Below are 17,878 nucleotides of genomic sequence, written 5' to 3'. Positions count from 1 at the left end.
ACTCTGTTAAATATATGCATTTAAGTTTGATTTAAATATGTTTTTTAAGTCTGATATCTTAGTATTAATTACTTTTCTTTTTGTTAGTATTTTAATCGGTTATGTTTTTGTTTGTTTTTGTAAGTGGGTTTTTTTTCTCACATATATTATTAACTTTATTAATTCTTCACTCTTTATTTTGGGGGGGAAGGGGGGGTTGGACTAATTTGAGTTGGGTTATTAATGTGTAATAATTATTGGGGAGGGTATAGTTTATTTAGATTACTGATACTGTATTGTAATTTTATTATTTTGTTCTTAATTTTTTTAAAATGTAATTCTATGTTATTCATGTTATAAAATCTTAAATAAAGTTTAAAAAAAAAGAAAAGAAAAACACCAATGGTCACAGCATTCTTGTTATGAACCTTGGTGTAGGATACCATAATGCCTGCCTGACTGGTAGCTTTGTCCTCTCAGTGACATGAACACTTGCACTACCAGATCTGATGAATACTTTTTACTTTATTGCCAATACTCTCATACACTGGAGATTAATATTTGTGCCCTCCCCTGCAGTTTCCCCTCACAGCCACACAAATATTTTCTGCAGCTAGGCTGTGCTTCCTCAAACAACTTTAAGTTCTTTAATGCCCAATCTTCATTTCAGTGGACAGCAAGACAATAATTCACTAGTTAGAAATTCTGCACACAACTCCTCATGGCAATGGCACAAATCCTACCTCAGTGCCTTAAATGGTGTGCAAAAGGCCATTAGTGCCATCTATGCATTTTACCCAGTTTCTCAGATTACTGTAAGACAGGGGTGGCCAAACTTCGGCCTGTGGGCCAACTGTAGCCATTGCCCATTTATATGTAGTCCGTTAGAACACAGTCTCTACCAATAAATTGCACTCTATGTACATTGCACTTCTTAGTTCAGAGTTTTATTGTATTCAATTTAATTCAATTTAAAAGCAGCAGGTACAGAAATGCCTCCTGTCATATGCGAGCACATCAATAAACTACTGTGAATCCAACAGTTAAACTGTTCAGTAGTGTTGTATGATTATTTTGATAGAAAATGAATTTTCGAGGGCACAAGAGTTTTCCGGTCTAACTGGTTGAAAATTGTCAGGCTTAATATTGTTTAGCCCATGAATCCTTCTATTTTTCTGTATGCAGCCTACATCAAAAAGGGTTGGCCACCCCTGCTGTAAGAGATTCAGAAGGGTGTCAGAGCTATATACACCATAGTTTAGCACCTCGAAAGAGGACAAACTCTAACATATGGTAATTATATGGCATAACAGTTTGTCTACCTGCGACTGCTGATTGCACCTTGCACATCGCTGCTTGCCTCCTTCACCAAGTTGCCTTTACAGCAGATGATTCGTTGTTTATTCTGATAGGATGAGGCCAAGTAAATGGCTCCGGATGACATTGCAGGGCCGAGATATCTAGGATTCGGGATGTCCAGGTGAGCGTGACTCAAAACACTATAAGTAAAGAGTGAGTATAATATTAACTTGTTCAACTTTGGTTTCCTGTGTTAAACAATTGGAGATCCTGCCAAAACAATGTGTTATTATTGCAATAAATAATTGCACTAAGTCATGCAAAACTCAGTATAGGGATTGTACTTTGTTCCCCAACCCACATGATATTTTTTTCATTTCTTCATATGTAGATTGCAGACGGTTTGCCCTCGTGATTGTCTTTACAACAGAATTGTTTAACAACCCAAGAGACAACCAAGTACATTAGGAATGTCTCCTCAAACCTAGACCAGTCAATAATCCCTGGGGCTTTGTTTATTCTCATTTCACTCCCCCACAACGGTATCAGTACAATTTTTCCCTCAACAATGCCAGTATAATTTCCATAACCCCTATCAATCTTCCCTCACCCCATTAAAGTGTTGGCAAAGTTAGTCATGTCTCTATAACAAGATGGCCAACCCTCACCCTATCTCCAAACAAGACCAGTATGATCCTAAGTTTACACAAAAATGCTGGAGAAACACAGTAAGTCATGTAGCATTCTTTATGTAGCAAAGACAAAGATACATAACCAACATTTTGGGCTTCATCAGGGTATTTACATAACCAATGTTTTGGGCTTGAGTACTTCTTTACTGTTGCTACACAAAGACCTTTCTCCAGCAATTTTGTGTGAACTACAATCAATGTCTGCTGTTTCACTCCAGTGGGACCTTACCCCACCTGATAACAATATTTACTTCGCACACACAGCAAGAACAAGGCAATACCTCTCTCGTCCTCACATCAGTGCTGTTGTGACCCCTGTTGGTCCTTGCACAGGACTGCTGGTGCAATGCTCCACCCCTCCCCAAACTGAATATAATCTCAGTGTGATCTCACACTCACAGTTTTGGTGTCATCCTTCGTTCAACACCCACAACATAGCAATCCATCTCCCTGCCTCACAGAAATGCTGGTGACCTTGATAAAAGATAACTGTTGCTCCTCCTTCACCCAGTGACAGTATCTTAAATTACTGATGACCTCCCCTACAGTTTGACCTGTGGCTGATATCCAAGTGAAGGAGGACTACTGAAACACAAAAGTCTGCAGACACCGTGTTTGAAGTAAAAACACAACATTGGAGAAACTCAGCAGGTTAAACAGCATATTTTATATAGCAAAGCTAAAAGTACATAACCAACATTTCAGACTTGAGCTCTTCATCAAGGTATGAGAAAAATGTAGCCAGGCACCTGAATAAAATGGTAGGGTAGAGAGGCAAGGAGAGGAGCACAGTCCCACAAGAAAGAGGTAAAAAGGTGGATAAGGGAGAGACATGAAAAAATAGGGGGGGGTGGGGAGAAGATAGCTCTGTGAATGGAGGGGGTGGCGAACTGGAGTGATAGAGACAGAGGGGTAGAGATAAACAGGGTGTGGTCTAACAGAAACTGGTTGGAAAGTGCCCAGAAGTACTGAAAAAGGATTACAGAGAGCTAGGACAGAAACTAAGAAATAGGACAGCCAGGGTGGTGATCTCTGGTTTGCTACCTGTGCCAAGTACAACTGAGGACAAAAATGGAAGGTTAAAAATGAATGTGTGGCTGAGGGGCTGGTGTAAAGGACAAGGTTTTGGCTTCTTGGATCATTGGGATCTCTTTTGGGGAAGGCATGACCTCTACAAGAAGGATGGGTTACACCTAAACCCAAAAGGGGTCAATATATTGGCAGCTAGGTTTGGTATAGCCGTCGGATGCGGTTTAAACTAATTTGGCAGGGGGGTGGGAACCTGTATGATAGGGCAAAGGACAGAAAAGATAAAACAGGAAAAGTTAGGTTAGGCAGCGAAAGTAAAAAATCAGAAAGAGCAAGGAGGGTGAAAAAAGCAAAGCTGAAGGCTTTATATCTTAATGCAAGAAGCATTCGGAACAAGGTAGATGAATTAGCTGTGGAAATTGAGATAAACAAATATGATTTGATTGGGATTACAGAAACATGGCTGCAAGGTGGGCAAGCCTGGGAACTTAACATCCCGGGGTATACGATATTTAGGAGGGATCGGCAAGAAAGAAAAGGGGGTGGGGTAGTATTGGTGGTGAGAGAAGGGACCGACACGATTAACAGAAAGGATATCAACTCGGAAGATGCGGAATCTATATGGGTAGAACTGAGGAATAGCAAGGGGCAGAAAACGTTAGTGGGGGTGGTATATAGGCCTCCAAATAGTATTGTAGAGGTGAGGGAAGGCATTGAAAGAGAAATTAGAAAAGCGTGCAATAAGGGAACAGCTGTCATCATGGGAGACTTTAATTTACATATAGATTGGACTAGCCAAATTAGTAAAAATACTGAGGAGGAGGAATTCCTAGACCAATATGTCGAGGAACCAACTCGGGAGCAGGCCATTTTAGATTGGGTATTATGCAATGATAAGGGGCTAATCAACAATATTGTTGTACAAGGCCTTTTGGGTAGGAGCGATCACAATATGATCGAATTCTCACTCGACATGGAGAGTGATGAAATTAAAACCGAGACCAAGGTCCTGAATTTAAATAAAGGGAATTACGATGGTATGAGACGGGAGTTGAGTAAGATTGATTGGGTGGTGTTTATGGGGGAGTTGACTGTGGATAGACAATAGAAAACATTCACAGATCTAATGGAGAAATTACAAAAATCGTTTATACCGGTTTGGCATAAAAATAAACCAAAAAAGGTGACTCAACCTTGGATAACAAGGGAAATTAGAGACAGCATTAGGTCCAAAGAGAGAGCATATCAATTGGCCAAAAAAAGTACCACAACCGAAGGCTGGGAGCAGTTCAAGATGCACCAAAGGAGGACAAAGGGATTAATCAAGAGAGCAAAAATAAATTACGAAAGTAAGCTTGTGGCAAATATAAAAACCGACTGCAAAAGCTTTTATAAATATGTCAAGAGGAAAAGATTGGTGAAATCCAGAGTAGGTCCTTTGCAGTCGGAATCAGGGGAATATATAATGGGGAATAAGGAAATGGCAGACCAATTAAATTCTTACTTTAGTTCTGTTTTACAAGAGAGGATACAAATAATCTCCCAAGGTCTTGGGGAAATTGATGGGATTGAAGGCAGATAAATCCCAAGGGCCTGATAATCTACATCCTAGGGTACTTAAGGAAGTGGCCATTCAGATAGTAGATGCTTTAAGAATTATTTTCCAGAACTCGATAGACTCAGGATCAGTACCCATGGACTGGAGGGTAGCTAATGTTACCCCACTATTTAAAAAGGGGGGGGTAGAAAAAAAGCGGGGAATTATAGGCTGGTGAGCCTTACATCAGTAGTGGGCAAAATGATGGAATCCATTATGAAGGATGTAATAGCGGAGCATATGACTAGCAGAGAAGGGATCGGACAGAGTCAACATGGATTTACAAAAGGTAAATCGTGCTTGACAAATCTATTGGAATTCTTTGAGATGGTGACAGGTAAAATAGATGGGGGAGAGCCAGTGGATGTGGTGTACCTGAACTTCCAAAAGGCCTTCGATAAGGTCCCGCATAAATGATTGGCTTACAAAATCAAGGCTCATGGGATTGGGGGCAAAGTATTGATGTGGATTGAGAACTGGCTGGCAGGTAGAACACAGAGAGTTGGGATAAATGGCTCGTTTTCTGAGTGGCAGGCGGTGACCAGTGGGGTACCACAGGGATCTGTACTGGGACCCCAGCTGTTCACAATTTACATTAATGATCTGGATGAGGGGATTGGATGTAATATCTCCAAATTTGCAGATGACACTAAGCTAGGAGGGGTTGTGTGCACGGAAGAGGGGGTCAGGAAGCTCCAGTGTGATTTGGATAAATTGAGGGACTGGGCAGATACATGGCAAATGCACTACAATGTGGATAAATGTGAGATTATCTACTTTGGTAATACAAACCGGAGGGCAGATTACTATTTGAATGGCAATAGATTAAGAGGTGGGGAAGTGGAGAGAGACTTAGGGATACTTGTACACCAGTCTCTGAAGGCGAGCATGCAGGTACAGCAGGCGGTTAAAAAGGCAAATGGTATGTTGGCCTTCATATCAAGAGGGTTTGAGTATAGGAACAAGGATACCTTACTGCAGCTGTACAGGGCCTTGGTGAGTTCACACCTGGAGTATTGTGTGCAGTTTTGGTCAACTTATCTAAGGAAGGATGTTCTTGCAATGGAGGGAGTGCAGAGGCGATTCATCAGGCTGATACCTGGAATGGCAGGAATGACTTATGAGGAAAGATTGCACAAATTGGGATTGTACTCCCTGGAGTTTAGAAGATTGAGAGGGGATCTCATAGAGACATATAAAATTCTGGCAGGACTGGACAGAGTGGATGCAGATGGGATGTTTCCAATGATAGGAAAATCCAGAACCCGGCCATGGTTTGAGGATAATAGGCAAAGCATTTAGGACCGAGATAAGGAGGAATTTCTTTACCCAGAGGGTGGTGAATCTGTGGAATTCATTGCCACAGAGGGCAGTAGAGGCAGGTTCATTAAATCTATTTAAGAGGGAATTAGATATATTTCTTCAGTATAAGGGTATTAAAGGTTACGGAGAGAAGGCGGGGACTGGGTACTGAACTTTAAGATTAGCCATGATCTCGTTGAATGGTGGAGCAGGCTCGAAGGGTCGAATGACCTACTCCTGCTCCTATCTTCTATGTTTCTATTAGGTGTTCCTCCTCCAATTTATGGGTGGCCCTGCTATGGCAGCGCACAAGCCATGGACAGACATGTCGGCGTGGGAGTGGGGCACAAAATTGAAATGGTTGGCCACTGGGAGATCCTGCTATTGTGGTCAAAGTGAAGGCACTCAGCGAAGCAATCTCCCAGTCTATGTCCAATCTCTCTGATGTAGAAAAGGCATAACAGGAGAACTAGTTGCAGTAGATGATCCCTGCAGATTCACATGAAGTGTTGCTTCACTTGGAAGGACTGTTTGGGGCTCTTAATACATGTGAGGGAGGAGATGTGGGCACAAATGTACCATTGGTCACAGCCGAAGGTGTCAAAGGGTCAGTTAGTGGAAGGGATGAGTGGGTGAGGGATTCACTGAGGGAGCAATCCCTACTGGAGGCGGGGGGGGGGGGGAAAGATGTGTCTGGAGGTGGGATCTGGTGGTGAAAGAAACTGGAGGGATGGTAGATGAGGACAAGGCAAATCCTGCTCTTGTTTCAATTAAGGGCAGAGAGGAGGCCAGGGCAGATGTGCGGGAAATGGAGGAAATGCAGGTAAGGGCTGAGTTGATGGTGGTAGAGATGAAGTCATGTTTTTTTTTTGAAGAAAAAGGACAACCAGATGATCTGTAATGGAAGACCTCATCTTGGGATCAGATGGGGTGGAGACGGAGGAATTGAGAGGAAGGAATAGAATCTTTGCAGGGGACTGGGTGTGAAGAAATGTAATAATTGTGGGAGTTGATAGATTTGTAGAAAATCTCAGTAGAAAATTTGTCTCCTGAGGTGGAAATGGAGATCAAGAAAGGGGAGAGTGTTGCCAGAGATTGTTCAAGTGAATTTGAGGTCAGGTGAAAGTTAGCAGCAAAGTTGATAAATTTGATGAGCTCATCATGGGTACATGAGGCAGCAAGTAGCGTAAATGTAGTGGAGGAAGAGTTGAGGATGCTTGACTGTGCAGGCTTGCAGCATGGATTACTCCACATAGTCAACAAAAAGGCAGACATAGCTGGGACCCGTGCAGCTATCTGTGGTTATCCCTTTGTTTTGGAGGGAGTGGGATGAGTCAAAGAAGTTATTGAAGGTGAGAACAAGTTCTGCCAGGCAGAGGAGGGGGACTGGCTGGGTCTGTTGTCGAGGAAGAAATGAAGGGTTTTGAAACCTTCAGGATGGGGAATGGATGTGTATAGAGATTTGATGTCTATAATGAAAATGAGTTGGTCGAGTCCAGGAAATTGGAAGTTGTTGGTGAAGTATTGTGGATGTAAGAAGGGAGGGACTGGACCAAGGGGGAAATAATGGAGTCGAAGTAAGATGATACCAGGAGCAGAAGTTTGCGGAAACAATGCATCTAATTGGGCTTGGGTAGGAGATAGAACCAGGCAGTGCGGGGATGGGAAACAAAGAGATTGGAGGCTATGAGAGGGAGATGACCAGAAGTAATGAGGTTAGAGAGTGTATGTGAGACAGTGACTTGATGTTCTTTGGTGGGGTCCTGTTGAAGGGGTAAGCAAGAGAAGGTCATCTGAGGGCTGTCATCTGGCCTCAGCAAGGTAGAGGTCAGTGCACCAGACCATAATAACTCCACCCTTGTCTGCGAGTTTGATAGCCAAGTTGGGATTTTGCAGAGAAAGTGGATTGCAAAGCATGCTGAGGGTGGTTGATGTCTCAGTGGCAATTGGAAATATAAAGATCTAGAGCAGGCACCTGGCCAGGACAAGGTGCCCACAAGGAGGAAGAATATTTAAGGTAGGAGAAGAGGTCTTTCAGCGGGGAAGGGGGGTCGGAAAGAATCATGGTGGAAGAAATAGACATGGAGATGGAGTTGACAGAAGAAGAGTTCGGCATTGTGGCATGCATGGAACTCATTAAGGTGTGGGCAAAGGGGGATGAAGGTGAGTCTACTACTGAAACAGAGCATTCTGCCTCTGAGATGGGAAGGTCAAAGGGGATAACAAAGACCAAGAAGACTGGTCGGCACATTTACAGCCCAGGTTGGAGCCAAACTAGTATCGCCCCAATGACCAATATGGGTGTTGGACCATCACATCGACACCATTCTTGTGCACTCTGCAATAGAATTTCTAGCTGTGAATCTCCTTTGAAAATTTATCCCTTAATTATCTGAAACTTGAATATTTCAATGCACTCCTTCACCTGCATCATCTGTAAACATAATATTGTCAAAAATCTTGCTGACACCTTTACCTTTTCACCCTCAGTTAAGTAATAGCTTAATTTAAAAAAAATTGTGTTCTTGTTTTAAGATTCCTACAGAGCCTCACTTTCTCTAACCCATAAGTTTGAGATAATGAAAAACAATGAATTTCATGACATGTTCATGACAATAAATTCTGATTCTGAAATATCTCCTGTGCTCACTCAAATCTGGGCCATGGTTATCTCCAACTTTAAAGACTCCACAAATGCCAATTCCTTCAGTCTAATTCTGTCACTCAAATTCCCTTCATATATCTAATGAAAACAAGAAATGCAGTAGGCACTCAGCCGGTCTCACAGCTTCCATAGGAGGTATTACCGATGTTTTAGGCCTGAACCCTTCTTTAAGGTACAAGGAAAAAGCAGGAAGGCATCTGAATAAAAACTGGATAAAGAAAGGGGGATAAGAGGAAAGATGAGCATTGATTTTGGCTCTGTGAAAGGAGACAGGAAAAGGGGAAAAGAGAGAGAGAGACAGACAGAGCTGGGGGAAAAGAGATTGAGGAAGTAGAAGGGTGGAGATGGAGGGTGGTTACGGAAATCGGAGCAGTTGATGTTAATACCTTCACCTTGGATGTCTGCCACAATAGTGTAGATCTCCCAGTGGCCACCCATTTTAATTCTCTTGCTGACATGTCTGTCCCTGGTATCATGAACTGCCAAGCTGACACCTTCCACAAATTGGAGGAACAACACATCCCCTTCCAACCAAATGGCATTAACATTGAATTATGTTTTCCATGAACCCCTTTTCTTCCCTATGACATCTTTTCCCCAGTTCTCTCTCTCTTCCCCCTTGCCCTCTGTCTCCTTTCAGAGTCAACTCCAATTCTCATCTTTCCTCTTATCATATTCAATTAACACCTTTTGGCTTTTGGACTAGACTCCTCCTCCTTTCTCTATCCAGTCTTTATTCAGACACCTTCCTGTTTTTTGCTTATACCTTGAAGGAGGACTCAGGCCTGAAATGTCGGTAATATATCTTTACCTCCTGTGGACCCCGTGAGACCTGCTGAGTCCCTCCAGCATTTACTGCGTTTTTCTAACAATTTCTGTGTTTCACTCCCTTCGTAAATCTCTCTACTTCACTTTTCTAATTCTCATTCCCCCCTGGTTTTTTAAAAATTAAAAATTATGGTTATCTGCCACAATAACATTAATCAGGAAACAACTGGATCAAAGACTTACCTGGTTGTATTACGACCCTGGATCTCAATAACCTCCAGAGAGTTGAAATGAGTTACAAACAGGTAAGGTTCTCTATACACTGAAATGATTACAAATAAAATGCAAATAAATTAAAAATTGAAAATTAAGTTCAAAGTGGAAGGCTTGCAGATGAGGTTTCAGTTCATAAAGCATGTATTATGTTGTGAAATTTTGGATTAATTAATTTTGTAAACCATCAATCTACATATAAATTCACAACTAATATAACTGAATACTGCAATGCTAATTCAATAGCCCATGATATCACTATCAATCCTGGCAAAACTAATATCATTTCACAATTATTTGATTTTACAAACACAGTACATATTTACATAGGATAACGTTTAACTCTCTGCAGTGGGTGAAGAGAGATATTCCAAAAACTGCAACAGGTTTGCTTCTATTTTAATTGAAGAATATTTGGAGTCAATCAGGAAATCTGTTTCAGAGAGATGGGTGTGATTTCAATATGAGAATCAGGTTATAGTTGGAAGTGTTTATGTCCTTTCAGTTGGTGTGGACCAAATTTTGGTCAGATGAAGGGAAGCAGGACTGTGGATCAGGAAGAGGAAGGTTTCATCCCTTTCCCACAAGCAAACTAACCACCATCTCTTTCCCCAACCACACCTAATAGCACAAGATCTTCTTTCCTTCACTTTCATTTTATCTGCTATGTGCCAATCCTACCCATCTACCAGAACTTCCATCAGGACCAACTGTCCCCAGTTTATTTCTAGACATGCAGGCTTTTCTGCCTGATAACCAGTTAGCCTTCATTTAATTATTTTAGTTTTATCTGTGTCAGAATCTTGTGGATTAAATTTGAATATATTCAGTGCAGTACTGAGAGAGTGCTACAGTCCTGGATCTTTTAATTTGCCATGTATTTCTGGGGTATTGTATGTAAAAGAAAACATTCTCATGATAGTATTTCAGAGAACATGGGAGTTATTTCCAATGCCCTGGCAAAATTTATCCCTCAACCAACATAAACTTGCCAACATTACATTCCTGATTGTAGGAGCATACTTTGCAGAATTAGGTTGTTAGTTTTGCTATATTAGAACAATGACAAACTTTCAAGAGGACTTGACTAAGTGTAATGTATTTTGGGATGCCTTGCAGCCTTGAAAGGGGAATTACGAAAAGGCAACTCTTTCTTTAATCTGGCAAACACACGTAGGAAATAAGGTAAAACATTAAATTGTGCAAGACCTCTGCATTCCTGGCCATCCTTACAAACATCTGGATCAGACAGCTTAAAGCACAGCCAACTTTTCTGCTCTAATCCAGCCATTCTCCACTATTTTTCTTCTCAAAGTTTATGGGCCCCCTTCCTGTGGTTTCTTCTGTACTTCTCTCCTCACAAAAAACTTGAAATATATTTCTGTTGTGTGAGGTGAAAAAGAAAAAAAAAGGCTTTTACTTGAATGTGCTGAGAGGACATAGGGCTCTTGTTGAGAATGGGTGCATCCCATATAACCATATACAGCACAGAACAGGCCAGTTTGGCCCTACTAGTCCATGCTGGAACAAATCCCCACCCTCCTAGTCCCACTGACCAGCACCTGGTCCATACCTCTCCAATCCTCTCCCCTCCATGTAATTATCCAGTCTTTCCTTAAATGTAAATAACGTCCTTGCTTCAACCACCTCTGCCAGAAGCTTATTCCACATCCCAACCACCCTTTGCATGAAGAAATTTCCCCTCATGTTCTCCTTATAATTTTCCCCCTGCAATCTCAAAGCATGGCCTCTGGTTTGAATATCCCCCACTCTTAATTGAAAAAGTCTATCCACATTGACTCTCTCTGTCCCTTTTAAAATCTTGAACACCTCCATCAAATCCCCCCTCAATCTTCTACGCTCCAGAGAAAAAAGCCCCAGGCTGCTCAACCTTTCTCTGTAACTCAAACTCTGACATCCCTCTGTATTCCATCCTCTCAGCAAATCCTTCAAGCGTATAAGGAAGCCAAATAAATGTCTGTACTATTCCCATGTAGTAAATTCCATGACTTGTCCACTATTGGTAAATAAATTTCTCCTGGATTCCTGTTGCATTATTGACAACAGTCCTCACCTCATGGACCTTAATTTTAGTCTCTTTGACAAGTGAAGGCTTCGCCCCTATGCTTATTTTATCAAATACTTTCATTATCCAACAGATCACTACATAGCCTTCACTTTTCTAAAATTAATATGGAGATCAGAAATAGGCACAGTACTCCAAGTGTGGTTTGGCCTCAAGTTCAATATATATTAATTATAAGCCCATTCTGCAATTTTATTAACCTGAAACATGGTGCAATCTTCCTAATAATCAACAAGTCCCTCAGAAATACTTCCAATTTCTGAGTCACTTAAAGGAAGGTCTGGCTAATCTTCAAACACCAATTTATAGAACTCTTTTTGAATAAATTTGAATGCCTAAATCCAGAAAGATGCTTGCTCTGAGATGCTTGCTTTCACTGTATTCTGTTTCATTCTGCTATGCTTACCTATGGATAGACTTGTAGGATAACACACAAAAAGATACTTTTTCACTGTACCTCAGTACACATGATAATAAATGTAAACTTGAACTGAAGATGTGCTTACCAAATGCCAAGGGCAATCGTTTCCACTTTAGGTCATCAGTGCGACTACGTCTTCCGTATGCATCAACAATGACTCCGAATTCTAATGCAAGCAAAAGATTACAAATATAATTACAAATATAATGAGGTATAAATATTGAAACTGCTCATTATGCAGAAACACCAGATGACAAATAAAGCAGAATGTAAAGTACATTTGCATGTATCTACACCTTGAGAAAATTCTAAGTATTGAGATGGATTTCTCAATAAACTGACTCCTTCACTCACATCAGTGTCACTGGTATGCAGAGTGTAAGATATGCTAAAAACTATTGCAGTACAAAAAGCATTTTTTAAAATTTTCTGACGAGCAATAACTATGATTTTGCTTCAGAATTTCCCAGAATATTTTTTCTTATCCATTTGTTTGGAAGCTGATTGGGCTAGCCACAAAGCAAAAAGAAAACAACAATTGCAGGTATAATAGACAAAATGCTGATGGAACTCAGTGAGCTGAGCAGCATCTGTGGGTGGGAAAGGCATTGTTGTGTTGAGATCCTGCATGGAGCTGTGAGTGGAGAGTGAAGGAAGCCAGTATAAAGGGGAGAGAGGGAAGATGGGTGGGATTTAGTCAGAAATTACACAAACTCATTACTTACCGTGGAAACATAGCAGAAATTCATCCTTCTGTCCACTGCTATTCACCTGAGCAATGGCAATTGGGAAACTGTACGATGAAGCAGCAAAAATAGCAGAGGCCAGTGTCATATCATTCTTATCCAAAAATTCTGAAGAGGTGGAGACACATGGGATTTAGAAATCTCAACAGTGAGGATACATTGCCACATTCATTAGTCAAGAGCAAGTAGGTTCAACTAATCGATTCACCTTATCATTAGCCTTCTCTACATCAGTGAGACTGGATGTAGATTGGGAGATCACTTCACTGAGCACCTTTGCTGTCTACAACAGGGATCTCCCAGTGGACAACCATTTCAATTCTGTCCCTCAGCCCTGGGCTGACATGTCTGTCCATGGCCTCATGTACTCGTAAACCAAGACCACCCGTAAATTGGAGGAGCAACATCCAATATTCCATCTGGCACTCCCCAAACTGGATGGCATTAACATGGACTTCTCTGGTTTCTGCTAAACCTCTCCCCATTCACCCTCTCTTCCCCATTCCTCTTTCCTACAGCTCTCCACCCCCTTTCCTCTCCATTCACAGAGCCATCCCCCTCTTCCTCCTGTATGCTGCTATGCCCTCCCTCCTTTATCCACCCATTACCTCCTGCTTATGGGCCTGTGCTCCTCCCCCAATCATTTTGTTCAGGTTCCTGCCTACTTTTGTTCATATCTTGATGAAGGGCTCTAGACCAAACCATTGGTTATGTATATTTATCTTGGCTACATAAATGACACTGTTTGGCCTGCTGAGTTTCTCCAGCATTGTGTTTTATTTTAATCTTATCAATGGTATCAAGACAGAATATTGAGCTGGTTGCTAATTCAAATATCCACTCACTTACTTTGAAACGTTGCTCAAGTTTAAGGAACATAGGAACGTAGGAAGTTGGAACAGGAGTAGGCCAAAAATGGCCCATCGAGCCTGCTCCGCCATTCAATACGATCATGGCTGATCTAATTTATGACCTAACTCCACCTACCTGCCTTCTCCCCTTATCCCCTAATTCCTCTATCATGTAAAAATTTATCTAACTGAATTTTAAATATGTTTAATGAGGCAGCCTCAACCACTTCCCTGGTTAGAGAATTCCAAACATTCACTACTCTCTGGGAAAAACTATTTTTCCTCATCTCTTTCCTAAATCTACTCCCCTGAATCTTGAGACTGTGTCCTCTCATTTTAGTTTCCCCGGCCAGCTCAAAAAACCTTCCTACATCTATCCCATCCATACCCTTCATAATCCTATATGTTTCTATAAGATCTCCTCTCATTCTTCTGAACTCGAGTGAATACAATCCTAGATGATTTAATCTTTCATCATAAGTCAACCCTTTCATCCCAGGGATCAACCTAGTAAACCTCCTCTGGACCGTCTCCAAAGCCAGTATATCCTTCCTCAAATATGGAGACCAGAAATGGACACAGTACTCCAGGTGCGGTCTCACCAGTACCTTATACAGTTGCAACATTACCTCCCTACTCCTGAATTCAATTCCTCTAGCGATGAAGGCCAACATTCCATTTGCCTTCTTAATAACCTGCTGCACCTGCAACCGAACTTTTTGCGATTCATGCACAAGCACTCCCAAGTCCCCCTGCACAACAGCATGCTGTAGTTTTTCACGCTTTAAATAATATTCAGCTCTTTTATTTTTCTTGCCAAAGTGGATAACCTCACACTTACTAACATTGTACTCCATCTGCCAGACCTCTGCCCACTCATCCAGCTTAACTATATCCCTCTGCAGACTCTCCACATCCTCATTACAATTTGCACTTCCACTCAATTTGGTGTCATCCGCAAACTTGGCTACACCACATTTTGTCCCCTCCTCCAAGTCATCAATGTAAATGATGAACAGTTGTGGGCCTAACACTGACCCCTGCGGCACCCCACTTACCACTCTCTGCCAACTTGAAAAACTCCCATTTATCCCGACTCTCTGCCTCCTGTCAGACAACCAATTTTCAATCCAGGCCAATATACTTCCCAGGACTCCACTTTCCTGTAACTTACTGATAAGTCTCTTGTGCGGCACCTTATCAAATACTTTCTGGAAAACAGCATCAACCTGTTCCCCTCTATCCACCGCACCCATTATATCCTCAAAGAATCCTAACAAGTTTGTCAAACAAGATCTTCCCTTTCTAAAACCATGCTGCGTCTGCCTGATTGAACCCTTACGTTCCAAAAGTTTCACTATTTCATCTTTAATGACGGCTTCAAGCATTTTTCCAACTACAGACGTCAAGCTAATTGGCCGATAATTTCCAGTCTTCTGCCTACATCCCTTCTTAAAAAGTGGCGTGACATTTGCTGCCTTCCAGTCTGCCGGGACCTGCCCAGAATCCAAGGAATTTTGATATATGACCACCAATGCATCAACTTTAACTTCTGCCATTTCCTTCAGAACCCTTGGGTGCATATCATCAGGACCAGGTGATTTGTCTGGCTTTAGTCCCATTAGTTTCTCCATCACTACTTCCTTTGTAACAACTATTTTATCAAGGCCCTCCCCAACATTCACATCCTTAACTCCCCACTTGGGCATGCTGGACGTGTCTTCCACCATGAAGACTGACACAAAATATTTGTTTAATGCCTCGGCCATTTCCTCATTTTTTGCTACCAGTTTTCCTTTCTCATCCTCCAAGGGTCCGATGTTAACTCTGGCCACCCTCTTCCGTTTTATATATTTATAAAATTTTTTGCTTTCTGTTTTTATATTTTGTGCCAATTTATTTTCATAATCCTTTTTCCCATTTCTTATTACCCGCTTTGTAACCCCTTGTTGTCTCTTAAAGTTTTCCCAATCTTCCAGTTTCCCACTGCTCTTTGCAGCTTTGTACACCTGCGCCTTTAATTTTATACTCTCCTTCATTTCCTTTGTTAACCACGGTTGATTTTTCCCTCCCTTGCTGCCCTTTTTCCTGAGAGAGCTTTAAATTCAAAATATCCATCATGCTATTATTTTCATCCACGTGATTTAATCCCTCTTTTCTCACTTCACCTAATTCTTTTCTCAGGTAAGGGAGCTTCCAAATTATTGTAGTATTACACCACAGGAGCAGAAATAGGCTACTCAGCCCATTGAGCCTGGTCTGCCATTCAATCATGAGTTGATCCATTTTCCAACACAGCCCCACTGTCTGGCCTTCTCCCCATAACGTTTGATGCCCTGGCTGATCAAGAACCTTTCAATCTCTGCCTTAAATACATCAAATGACCTGGCCTCCACAACTGTCAGTGGTAACGAATTCCACTGATTCACCACCTTCTGGTTAAAGAAAATTCCTCTGTTCTAAGGGTATACCCTTTAATCCTGAAGTTGTGCCCTCCTGTCCGAGACTCTCCCACCATGGGAAACAACCTTTCTTGTCTGTAAATGTCTTTCAACATTCAAAATGTTTCAAAGAGATCGCCACTCATTCTCCTAAATTCCAATGAGTACAGGTCAAGAGCTGTCAAACGCTCCTCATGTGATCACCCTTTCATTCCCAGAATCATCCTTGTGAACCTCCTCTTAAAAGGGGAGCCCAAAACTGCTCACAATACTCCAAGTGAGGTCTCATCAGTGCCCTATAAACCTCAACATCACATCTCCGGATGGGAAAGGGAGATGAAAAAATTTAGGCAGGACTGTTCTTTATTGCAGTTATTTGATTTCCTGTGGAAATTAGACCTTAGCTTTAACCACAGTGTCCATTCACAGAAAACAGTCCAGTAGTACTGAACTTGATCGTGGCCACAAGTTATTGGTGGGTTTCTTTTGCTCAAAAACTACACTATAGAAGTGGTTTTCAGATGCTGCTGAGAAGGCAGAAAATGCAAGTCTAAAACATGATTCTTTGTCAATAAATCATGCACAAAGGATGGAAAGTTAACAATTTCAATAAAAATGGCACTACATTCAGTATTCATGTCGGTATCAATCACTTCCAAGTCATGCTCCACAGAGATAAGGTACAACCCAAAATTGCCACAGTTGCTGTTCTTACCTTCCAGTGTGTAGTTCTTCATTTCTATCTCATAAAACTTATTGGTACCGATGATGATACTGTAAGCAGTAAACTGGATACAGCTGCATGGCTCAGAAGTTTCAACCTCCTGTGGGGACAAAGGAGTGGATGATGTTCTTATCATAGAACCACAGACCATTACAGCATTACCCAGAAGACATGGGGCTAATGGTGAAAGGGGAAAAGTTTAGGGGGAAACTTCTTCACACAGAGAGTGGTGGGACTGTGGAATGAGCTGCCAACTGAACTGATGAATGCGGGCTCAGTGTTAACCTTTGAGAGGAATTTGGACATGTACATGGTATTGAGTGCTATGGACTGGGTGCAGGTCAGTGGAACTTGGCAAAAAAAATGGCTTGGCACAGACTAGAGGGGCCAAAGAGGCCCGTTTCTGTGCTGTTATGTTCTACGATTCTATTTTAAGACCCAATCCATCGTACTAGTTTAAATACATTAAAAAAATGTATTCTGTCAGATTTACCAGTGGGCCAATTTTGAGAACTCTATCACATACACAACGAGTTGCTAACCTTAGACATAGGAGAAGAAATAGGCTATTCAGCCCATCGACTCTGCTCCACCATTCAATCATGAGATGATCCATTTTTCCACTCAGTCCCACTACCCAACATTTTCCCCCTAACCTTTAATGCCCTGGCTAATCAAGAACCCATCAATCTCTGTCTTAAATACACCCAATGTCTAGACCTTCACAACTGCATGTGGCAACAAATTCCACAGATTCACCATCCTCTGGCTACAGAAATTCCTCCACATCTCTGCTCTAAGCGGACGCTCTTACGGGAGAAATTACATTTAAATTTTATTTACAGCATGTTAGAAGCTGATTTAAACCTGTGCTGCTCAATTACATCCAAATTAACCAACAACCCTATACTTTCTGAAGGGTGGCAGGAAACCAGAGCACTTGGAGGAAACCTACATAGACAGGGGGAGAACATGCAAACTCCTGACAGAGAGTGCAGATTAAAG

General features: G+C 41.6%; 1 protein-coding gene across 14 annotated transcripts in view; it reads right to left on the bottom strand.

Annotated features, from left to right (window-relative positions):
- The window catches only part of LOC138761402 (citron Rho-interacting kinase-like), a 366,961-nt gene that overhangs the window by 27,496 nt on the left and 321,587 nt on the right, over positions 1-17,878 (bottom strand). For 12 of the 14 annotated variants that reach the window (XM_069933435.1, XM_069933436.1, XM_069933438.1 and 9 more), the window contains 5 exons: positions 16,865-16,973; positions 12,837-12,965; positions 12,197-12,277; positions 9,575-9,653; positions 1,302-1,478 (listed from right to left, as the gene is read on the bottom strand). In XM_069933435.1, coding sequence (XP_069789536.1) covers positions 1,302-1,478; positions 9,575-9,653; positions 12,197-12,277; positions 12,837-12,965; positions 16,865-16,973 — 575 coding nt within the window. Of the gene's footprint in view, positions 1-980; positions 1,194-1,301; positions 1,479-9,574; positions 9,654-12,196; positions 12,278-12,836; positions 12,966-16,864; positions 16,974-17,878 lie in introns of those variants that run through there. The other 2 variants (XM_069933443.1, XM_069933444.1) reach the window with 2 other exon arrangements.

This window comes from Narcine bancroftii, chromosome 4 (assembly GCF_036971445.1).
Source record: "Narcine bancroftii isolate sNarBan1 chromosome 4, sNarBan1.hap1, whole genome shotgun sequence".
NCBI lineage: Eukaryota > Metazoa > Chordata > Chondrichthyes > Torpediniformes > Narcinidae > Narcine > Narcine bancroftii.
Note: the sequence above shows the minus strand (reverse complement) of the source record. Positions and strands in the feature narration are given on the sequence as shown.